The sequence below is a fragment of the Sipha flava genome, unplaced genomic scaffold, assembly GCF_003268045.1.
Source record: "Sipha flava isolate LNK unplaced genomic scaffold, YSA_version1 212_pilon_pilon, whole genome shotgun sequence".
Lineage (NCBI taxonomy): Eukaryota > Metazoa > Arthropoda > Insecta > Hemiptera > Aphididae > Sipha > Sipha flava.
Window position 1 is genome coordinate 534,691 of NW_020272825.1, and position 12,110 is coordinate 546,800.

General features: G+C 28.7%; 1 protein-coding gene across 1 annotated transcript in view; it reads right to left on the reverse strand.

The window, feature by feature from the left end:
* LOC112682844 overlaps window positions 1-2,041 on the reverse strand; it is a 59,403-nt gene extending 57,362 nt beyond the window's left edge. The window contains exon 1 of the mRNA XM_025553593.1: window positions 1,378-2,041. Coding sequence (XP_025409378.1) covers window positions 1,378-1,768 — 391 coding nt within the window. The 5' untranslated portion in view covers window positions 1,769-2,041. The remainder of the gene's footprint in view (window positions 1-1,377) is intronic.
* Between the last annotated feature and the right edge of the window lie 10,069 nt (window positions 2,042-12,110).

Sequence of the window (12,110 nt, forward strand, 5' to 3'; positions counted from 1 at the left end):
TTTAAAATTTGAAAGAAAAAATTCAAATTTTCGTTAATATATCAAAAAATTAATTATATGTAATTGAAATTAATTAAATTCTATTCGCGAGATCAAAGATCACAAAAATATATCCAATTTTTTATAATTACTTTAATTAATATTTTATCGTTACTGATTTGCCTTAACAAAAAGTATGTATTTTTTGTTTTTTTGTGCATTAGTTTAATTTTTGTTTGTTAACAATGACAAATTTAAGTATTTAGCTTTATATAAAATGCTTGATTATACGAGTCAATTATCATTTGTCAATAGTGTACTCATCGTGTCATAATATAAGAATGTTTAATTAATTGATACATTGCCGCGGAAATCAAATAACAGTTATTATACATTTTCTATTGTTTTAAAACTAAAAAATATGTTTTACTATAAATATTTTTATATTTAATTTATTATTACACTTCCATAATTATTTATTCATATATTTATTGTTACTAAAGTAATCAGAACATTCAGCGAAATTTGGTTATACAACACAAATAAATTTATATTTACATTTATAAATAATATTTTCAAAAATGTATTTTAGAATTATTAGCTACCAAAAAGTTTTCATATTTCTTGAAAAAGTGTTTTAATTAAATACATAAAGCTATTAGGTAGATGTTTTACAATGAAAATATTTCAATATATTCATCATTACAGAAAATTTATAACAAAACGTAGGTAATCGTAAAATTTGAATAGACCGTTTAAAATCCTTTCACACACATGATATGTATGAAACTTGTCAAATTGAAAGATATCGATCGGAGCCTCGGGCGTCGGTACCGAAAACAGGAATATTCATTTCCTCAACACGTTACGGCATAGGCCATGGTATTATTATAGGCCCATTACCCGTGATTATATCCGATTAATAAATAATCTCCAAACGTCGTGTGACTGATATATCATGCAACATTTACACCTCGGCGTGGTGTTTCGGTAATAGCGCGTAACCGATCGTTTCGTTCGATATTATTATTAAACACTGGTACTTAAGTATTTCGGTTAATGGGAACGTGTGGGCTTTGGATACGTAAGGTTTCCGACGAAAATCAAGTGCACAGGTTAACATATCGTTACATATCGTCTCTATCAGTGGAGAAAAAAAAAAAATAAATAATGCCCAGTAATCGCATATTATCTCGACCGGCAGAGCCCACGACGACGAAGATTCGCTCGCGGGTCCGGTCGCCGCAAACGCGCGCGCCTCGCAGTGGTTGCAGTTAATTAGGCATCGCTCGGGTACACGCACGCAGAACAGCCCCGACGCGGTTATTAAAATAAAATCACTATCGTTCGTTATCATTTATCATTGGTTCAAAGTCATCCGTAGCCGAATCCACTTACCGTAATCGCTCGTATCGCTGTACGTGCTGTTCACCGTGCCGTCCAGGAACAACTGCAGGTATCGGTGTCTGATGAACATTTTTATTTTCCTGGCGGTGCCCACGATGTGCGACAGGCTGTCCGACGACCTGCTGGACCTGGTCGCCGACCCTGCGGTCGCGACGTTCTCCGCCGCTATCCTACCGGCACCGACCCCCGGCTTCCGTTCGGGGACCATCATCGCTGCGGCGTTTGGGGAACGGTCCCCGGGCGGCGAACCCAACACAGCACCACCGCACAACAAGACACACAACACCAACGCACGGAACGTCGTCACCAGAACACTACGCCGATTGGCACCGCCGCCGCCGCTGCTGCTGCTGTTACAGTACACGCGCGACCGTTTCACCATGACTTCGAGCCACTTCCGGGTGGTACCGGGCTGCAGGGTCCGTTGCGCCGGACACCCGTGCCCGCCTCGCTCGGAGACCGCATACCACCGGGGAGTTGAAAGGACGAGACGAGACGACGTCGTTATACCGACGGGTAGGCCCGCACCGCCGACATTGCGGGACCGAGCTGACTAGACGACCGCGGCGATTTTTTCGTGATTAAAAATGAAAAACGGAGAAAAAACCCAAAACGAGTTAGAAAAAATAAAAAGAATCGTCTGATTATTTTTATCTTTTTTTTTTTTTTTTTTTAAAAGGGGCCGCGGGGGCGAACAACGCGGGCAAATTTACGCGGAGGGGGGGGAACGGGGGGGGGAAAAAAAAAATAAAATCGGAAAAAAAAAAAAAAAAAAAACGAGCTGCAGAGAAAAGGTCACGGCGCTTCAGTTATATTCTGCTTTCGAAGAACGGCTTCGCGTCGTCGTCGTCGTCGTCTTCTCGGTACATCGGATCACTTTTTTTTCCCCTCTAATAAACTGCGCGACGTGCGGTTGGCGACTGGCCCGAGAGAGTGGCAATGTCGAACGCGAGGAATATTAAGAATCAAGAGGACCACCACCAGACGGTATTCAATTTTTCTGCCCAACATGTGGATGTGATCTGGCGCGTGCGTACCCACAGATGGAGCCACCGTGCAGTCGGTGGTCGATCGAGTTCGCGCGCGCCGTTCACGACGTTATTTTATCGGCTTATGAAGGTGGCTCGAGATTAATTTTACTTTTTTATTGGCATCGCGAGTCGAAAGTTTAAGTGGTTGAGGTTTTTCAAAAGAGAAGTTATGATAAATAAAAAATTAAACCAATAAATTAAATACCTTTAAAAAAGACGCAACTCAGTTATTTATACCCGTTAAAAGTGTATAATATAATGTTAAATAAGGTTTCAACAGCATTTTTTTCAAAACTATCGACACTCGACGTTATTCAAAATTCGTTATTATTAAAAAAATTACATCTTTACTCTACTTGAATTAATATAGGTATTCGGTAAAATATTACATAAGCATATTTATTGCATTGATACGTCTCTCTAATATTATAATGTCTGTAAATAAATGTGTGACGTTATCATTAAGTGCTTTACAGAGCGAGTACTTTTTTCTAATGAATAATTATAATCTACATTGATCTAATAATACTAGTACTTTTATTTTAAGACATCATTAAAATTAATAAATTGTAGGTATCAACTACAGGTATTAACTGTTATCCCCAATAATTCAAGATAAAATTTATAAAATATTCATATCGTCTTTTTAAGTACAATACTTAATTAAAACCACACAAGATTCGAAATATATTAAAATAAACTACTCCGAAAAATATACAACGTATTGGGTATTAAAAAAAAAATAAGTTCAATAAATTAAAATATAAAAATAAATATATTTTAAACTAACCAAATACATTAAAATATACTAGTAACCTAAACATTAAAATAATCAATATTAAAAAAATTAAAAAGGTCTCTTTTATTGAAGATTGAACATCTACAGATATATCTTACATTTAATATACGTCTATCAAATAGCGGATATGAAAAGTAATGTTTTTTTTATTTAAAGAGCTTTTATGGTGACACATTACAGTTCATAATAAGTACATCACTGATAATTAAAGTGAACAATTTAAGCAAAAAAAAAAAATATTTAAAAATAGCAAGAGCAAAATATTATAATAGTATAAGCTTCATGCTTCAGTAGTTACAATTATTACTGTACTGAGTAAAATTAGTGTTTACATTTCATTAAACAAGTATTATAGATCACCTAAGTCCTAAACTAAAGCAAATATTTTAAGCACTGAATTTTTGTATATGAAAATCATTATTAATTATATCAATTATGCTAAAATCTAATTGAAGAAAAAAGAAAAATATTAACTATTGACTTGCAAATATAATGAGTTAAATAATAAAATAGAAAAATTAAAATATTTACAAATTTTTTGAATATAATTTTAATAATAATACTATAGATACCATACTCACTTAAAAAACGAAATTTATTCAACAAAAATTAATTTTATATAACTAAGTACATTATTATTATGTATTAAAAAATCTTTGTATATAGCATATCTACAGTTTTATTTTCTAAATATATTTTTTTATAAAATTGACCCAATTTCAAAAATAAAATAATCGAATACACTAAAAATGTACAAGCCTGGAGCTTGTAAATCATAATTTGATCATTACCTTGATCGCTATAATAATCGTAGTTAACTAACTCTTAGTTTTTAAATTAATTTAAAGTTTAAAACAGTTAAACTGTCATGGAAATAATATTTTTTGTCACATTATAAACTTCAATCATTAATAAATATAATTAGTCAAATATTTTAATTTTTCAGCACTAATTCCAAATAATTTTCAAGTTCAATTTTATGTATACTACTACTTGTCTTATTATCCTGGTTAAATAATAAAACCATAACACTTGATTACACACATAACAGTTTTGAAGCTCTAACACAAGCCAACATTGACAACATTTTAATTATGCATTCATCATAAAATACATTTGTAAGCCTTATATCACTTCAAAATTAAAGGTCTTTTACATAAGGATTAATGATATATAAAAATAGAGAAATTAGTCACTCCATTAATCAAGTTAAAGATTAATTCCACAATAAGTAGTTAAGGTTAGTATTGGTAAGTTTTGATGTCATATATCCACGACCTTCACAAACACCTATAATATTTACAATTCATAGGTAAATACATAAGGAAATAGCTTGATTCATAACTGACAATAGATAATAACTACGCAAAAATAGAGGTGTGTCGACAAATAATCCAAAACAAAATAATGAACCGGAAATACCTCGGAAGTAACGGTATAATGTCAAAACTTTAAGAAGTACTAATAACGAACAATAATTGATAACGATATTAAACATTACTTTCAATTTTGTTTGATTATAATAATTAATATCTTTAAGACAGGTGCTTTGAATATTAGCATTAACGTTAAGATACCAAAAATATTGTTAAAACAACGAAAGCAGAAATATTTCTAATAAAAAATGAACTTCAAATATAAAAACAGGATTACCTTCAACACCAGAAACTAAGGTGGCATAAACGCGTGCGAATCAGTTCACATATTACCTACATTCTCCGTCTAACGTAATCTTTAAAGAAAAATTCAACAATTTTACATACATGTCGCGTAGCACGTACGCAAATTAAGTATAGAGTTACAGCCTCCCAGATACTTTACAATTAATCTGCGGATTGCTATGTTTCATTCCATGACATAAAATCCATCAAATCAAAGGTAATTATTTCTAATTTTAAAACATTTAAATAAAACATCTAATTAAAAGATAAATAATTAAATACCAAATATATTTTACTGCGGATAAAGGTTGATAATTATTAGGTTAAAATCTACAAATAAGAGATTGTGCTAGAATATATATAAATATTTATTTTTTTAAAACTAAATAAAATAGTTAATAACTTTCTCAAATTATTATTTGCTTCAAAAATGGAAGAATATATTTTATATTGTAATAAAAAATTGTATTTAAAATTTTTAATTTTAAGATTATTTTGATGAAATTATAAAGCATAAGGGCATCTTATTTTTAAGATATTAAGTTCATAATAAATCCGGTTTCTACTTGTAATGATGTACCAGGTACTTAGTTTATAAGCAATTAAAATAAATAATTAACCTACTCGTATATGAGTGACAATACAAATAAACTTTCTTCAATTACAGAGTAACAAAACTGCTAAATAAATATTATTATTATTATTAAATAAATAAAATCCAATAATTCATTTTTAACCTAATTAAATAAGTTTCTACTTATCTATAATAATATTACATAATATTTTATAAAATTAACTTAAATATGACTAATAATATTCCATAATAGCAAAGCTTTTGAAATATTTGAATGATTTTACAGCAATTAATGATAAATAATAATATATGCATTTACTATACTTATACTATTTATTTAACTACGTATTGTATCAAAATTTAATAGAATTTATATCACCAAACTGATACTTATATTATAAAAATAAATAATTATATATATTATTTATATATCACTGAGAAATTAATAATTATTAGTATGATAATATATTAATCAGTTTTTTTAAATGTTCCAAAAACGACAACAATTATATATTTAACTTCTTATATACTTACTATTTAACTATTCAATCATTAGACATTTTCACAATTTAAGAGTAGATATAAGTTATAACTTATATCTTATATAACTTTCAAGTTAAAACATTCTTAATATTATCAATTATTTAACAATTTCAGTATTTAATCTATTATTAAATTATGTGTTAAAGTTTATATATTTTTGACCTACTAAAAAGTCTATTTTATATTCTATCAAATTCAAATAAATTCATAATTCATTTTAAAAATGTGAGATTGGTTATTTTTGCTGGTTAAAAAAGGTTTGTGTGAAGTTATGAATAAATAATAACAGTATATTTTATGATATCACATATTTATTTGAGTCTTTTGGTATCCCCTACAATAATAACAGTAATCTAATTACTTAAAATTATCTCAACTTGAAAAATTGGCTATCTTATTCATTAAAGTGAATAACCATAATTTTACCGCATTTTCATGAGCAAGGTACTTGTATATATGGGACAGTCACGAATTTTAATATTTATCATTAAGTATTAACTGTTGTACACATTACATCAATAGTGAAATTTTTATTGCCACATTGCTAAAATTCAAGTTTAGTACCAAGGTCACTTTTATGCACGTAAGCACTACATTGCACTTTTTACTGAAATTAAATTAGGTATTATAACTAAATAAGTTATATGACCATTAATTCGTTAGGTACGAATTGAGGTACGGGTTTATTAGAAGTACGTATGTATTACGGCCACACAACAATGTATTATTATTTTTATTGTTGTTAATATGTTTTTATTTGTTTATTTCAATAATAAAAGTTCTATTTATAAGTACTTTAATCCTTGAATGGTACACTTAGAGCTTTTTCGTACATTTTTTATAGGTTTTTCTGTATTTTTGAATAATAAATAAATAAATGCATATAAAGCAATTAATAACATACAAAAAATTACATGTAGATATATAAAGCTTTTTGTAACTTACTTGAATTAAAAATTGTCTTTGGTTTTCATTATTTGTGAACTTATTATTGAAATTCTCCATGAGCTCTACTCCTTTTTGAACGGTGACATTAACGATTTACAATCAATCTACAGCATTTTTATACACATCACAATACATATACAATATATACAATACAATATATAAAAGTAATATTAAGGTTATTTACTAAACTAATTATTAATATTACATATTTTCCAAGTATTCAATAAATATTCAAATTAAATGAACAATAATAATATAATATTTCACATTTCAAATTTTCTTCTGAATAATATTGTTTTGTCGGTTTTCAAATGTAATAAATAATGTTAAAAAGGTATTTGCGTTATTTGTATAAATACTATTGTTTAATCGTTTTTCTTTAATATAAATTATTGTTTTAGAACTAAAAATTCAATGATTTAACTAAATCAATATTCTTTATTTCTTTTAGCATGAACTTTGCCATCTATTCTTTAATGAACGCTTTTTTTTATACATTTTTTTTTGTTTTTACACATTTACTTAGGCATTTTATGTATACAGATATATATATATATATATATAGGTACATAAGTAACGATAATTAGTTGGACCACAACTCACCTAGAGCTAAAATATTTTCGGGGCACAAATAACCTACTGCTAAACATTAAAAGGTTGTATTTTAAAAATAAAAATGACGTGTTTGTGTCCGATGGACTCCGAAACTACTTATTCGATTTAGAAGATATTTGGATAAGAGATAAATTAAACGTCGGAGAATGGTATAGGTTACATTTCCTCACAGAGATAATGAAATGGAAGCATAATTACACCTGATTAAAGCTCGAACCGACAGTCGTCGTTTTTCTGTTACTATAATAACACCGAAAAAACGGAAAGAAACCTCACCATCACAAACCTCAGTGTACACCTAAAAAATGGTAAATGTGTCTATTTCATTGAAAATTACTTCCAAAAGCGACTATGTTCTCCTTCAAAAATGACACAGTTCTTGCAAATTATCGTTTTTTCACAAAAGGAAGACGATGAAAACGCCAAATTCAAGGAGCTCCTGTTCAGAATTGGCCTGATGTCAAATCTGAAGATACCTAAGGTCGTGTTTACATGGTTTAAATTAATATTTACAAATTATAACTGTAAAAACATACATTGTAATACCATTACACTACATTAAAACGTAAATATTTTTACTTAATATTACTAATAAAATGTAATTATTAATTGGAAATTAATTATAAATCTTCGAATAAGGAATACTTTATAAAAAAATTATAATTATTTATGAATTCAAAAAAATTGTAAGTTTTGCGTCCATACGAATAATATCATAATATCAATAGCCAATTTCTAACAGCTCACATAAGTTGTTCATAACAGGCTCAAACAGCTAACCGAGTTAATTATTCTACAATCCTTTAGAAAAAAATATTGAACATAAATAGAATCGTATAAGACTAAAAATACATTTTATCAAATGAAACAAAGTGAAATATTTATTAACATTCTGAAATAGTTTAATATTAAAAAAATTAAAAATTAAACTAGTCTCCTCACGGACACCCAAATAAACTCATATTTAATATTCAAATCAATTGCAGATGTCAGTGGCGTATATAGGATGGGGGGGGGGCTAGTGGGCTACAGCCCTCCTCGAAATATTTTAAAAAACTTAAAATTATTTTAAACGTTTGTTATATTTAAATGGTACTTTATGTTTATTTAGAATTTGCGTCCAACATCAAATCGTTTTGGGACGTTCTGTAAGTGAAATGTAGATAAGTATCTACTGTGTCTTGTTAGTAATTCTTAGATAACAGTGGTAATTTAACTCTGTCCATAGTAGCCCCTCCCGAAAATATTTTCTGTATACGCCACTGGCAGATGTGTGGTTGTAATATATGAGATGATTTATCAGATGCACTTTCTGTTATTTGGAAGTCCTTATTTAAATAATTAGAACTCTTAGCCCTTATCGAACCCCTTACCTTATTTAACTGACTCACTGTGTACAAATAGGTATATAAAGGATATCATTGTTAAATATATAAAATATACATGTAAAACAAATAAATATACAATTATTAAGTATGAATTTATTGAAACAGAAAAATAATTAATTAATTATACGATGCACACAACTGTTAGTTGTTTGTTTTGTTTGTAAGTTGTTGACAATATATATGACATATTTTGAAAAATAAGGGTAAATTCATGTAATCGTGAGCTAAGGCTTTATCATTGTTAGGGAGCTTGAAAATAATTTACTGATATAACATGAGAAATAATTAAAAAGTAAAAATTAAAGAGTAATCAGCAAAGAGTATTTAACTCAACAGTTTATCCTTGCAATATTGATAAATATTTTTTTATGTAAACATATTTACCAACAAGATATTGGTACGTGTGAAGGCATAGTCAAGCCTCATTGATTACCAGGTTCAACTCAGTCACTTGTAAAATTATTTATTATTTTAAAACTTACTAACTAAATTACTAAATGTAGTGAAAAAATAGCGAAAAAATAAATATTATAAGTTAAAAACAAAAAAATTATACTATTAGATTAAACAATTTGAATTGATTTCACAAACACTTAGATTTAAAAAACGAACAAAGTAGAATAAAAGTATAAAGAATATAAAATATAAGAATAAAAGTATTTTTCGATAGTAAAAAATTAAAGAAAAGTGTTTAGGTAGGTTCACTATAACATGTTTATTAATAAAATAATAAATAATTAATTAAAAATTAAAAAATAATATAATAAATGGTTAATACTCGTAAATTAAATATTGTCTTACCCTGAAATATTATTATATTTGTAACGTACGACTAGTTTCGAATTAAAAATTCATCATCAGGTTTACACGAAGTTAATACAATTTTGACTGATTATGAAAAAATATTTATTTTTACATGTTTGTTGTATACCTACTTATAGTATTTACCACGGTTAACAGCAGTGATGGCTGTAGTTGGAAAACTGAACAGTCTACTACCGTATAGTAACCACATACCATAACGTAGGTATTTTCAGGAATGTCCGAAAAAAAGTGTAAAGCCGGGTTCACACTTCACCGTGACGTGTATTTTACCAGACCGTGTGCTTTGAAAATGTGTGATACCAATATATATCTTATGGTGATGCTATAAAATGTTGGTTACATATTTTCGCAGTTTTTTTATTAGATATAAAATATTTTCATAAATTTCAATAAATAATAACTGATGAATATTAAATTATATAATAGACAGTATTTATTATATTGTTATTAGGACTCGGAACTTAATGCACTTAAAAAGTACTAAATATGCATGCACTTATGCGCTTAAAAAAATACAAATACGTTTCAAAAATATACAATTAATTTTTTTTTAACGCAAAAATGTTCAAAATAAAGATATTTCATTAAATATACTCGTACGTAACAATACAAATGTTGTTAGTATGTTATACTAAGCCAGTGGCGTACTCACGGGGGGTTCATGGGGTTTGAACCCCCCTATTGGCCGTATTTTTTTAAAATTATTCCAATAGTTTAATAATAATTGATTATTGATTTTATTGATTATAATTTAGTGGTTTATACGTCATTAGTTACCAGTATCACGGTTATGAAGTTGAATTGGAGTACGACCATAGAACATGTTCTATGACACGACAGCGCTATCAATTTAAAAATTTGGTGAAAATATGTGATAATGTGGTATTTTAAAACAGTACAAAATTTGTAATTATTATGACTATGAGGGGTGTGGGGCAGAGCCCCCCACTTTTGTATTCTAATAAATTTTCAGAGCCCCCCCTATTGAAAATTCCTGATAACGCCACTGTATTAAACTAAACATAATTTCTAGGTATAAATATATATGATAAAATAAAACAAAATAAATAGCTTGAAATTTGAAATTTTCTTTCAAAATATTCCCATTAGGTTTTTCATAGTGTCATGAAAATAATTTTAAGGTTACTTAGCAATAAATTAAATAGCCCAATAAAATCATGCAAATACAACACCTTCCGAACCCTTTGTTGTTATGAATAATGCTATCATAGAATATTAAATTATTACTATTAAAATCAGTAACCACACGTTCAAAAGTTGGATAAAATCAACTTCGCGGTATCTTATAGTTAGTGAGGTAACTTGTGATTTATTATACGATATACCTTGATGTAACAATATGGTTCAGCGAATCAGAGATAATTATTTTAGAAGACACGACATGGCATGGTGTAGTGTGAACCCGGCTTAAGTCTAACCTTCTATTTTATGGTATTGGTGACCTATGGTCCGGTACCTACCGCTTAGGGAATCATTGATAATGTATGTATATTTTTCGGCTTTCATTGATATTTATAGGTGTCATGAAATTTGATGTACTTATTGCACCTACATGTTTCATCAATTCTATCGGTCCAATACAATTGCGCACTTTTTATCTTTTTAATAATTGAACAAACACAACACGATTGTGCACCTTTTACCTTTAGGTTAGCCTTAAGGTTAACCTAATCTTTTTATACTCGAGCAAACATAACACGATTTCACACATATTTTATATTTATGTATATTTATTAAATATATAATTTATTTGTGCGCAATCGTGTTGTGTTTATTTGAATATCTTAAGGTAAAATCTTAAAATCGCAAAAAATTGGTGGAATTGTAAATACAATTCGACCAATCGATTTTCTGATTTAAACCACTATTAACCAGTCTACATGAACCAAAAAAAAACTAAAATTAATTTGCTTAAATTTAAAAAGAAAAAAAATATTTTATTCGAAAAATCATTAAATATTATTTATAACATCTTACACATTCATTAATAATTACTCGTACAATATGATATGATACCTACACACAGCGCCAGTGAGAACTTTTGAGGCCCCGGGGCTGATCGGTTAGGATCAGGCCTTTACTGTTTTCCCTATTTACTTAAACTTGTTTGGCCCAAGACATACATCCTACTTGTACATATTTGTACATACTTTATTACAGTAGAAATATTCAGATTTGCATCTTATACTATGGCAAATAAGATTATAAAATAATCTTGTATAAAAAGCTGAGATAAAGAACCCTCTCGGAAGTACAGGCCCCGGGGCTCTTGCCCTATCTGCTCCACATTATCGCCGACCATACCAATGCATAATATTA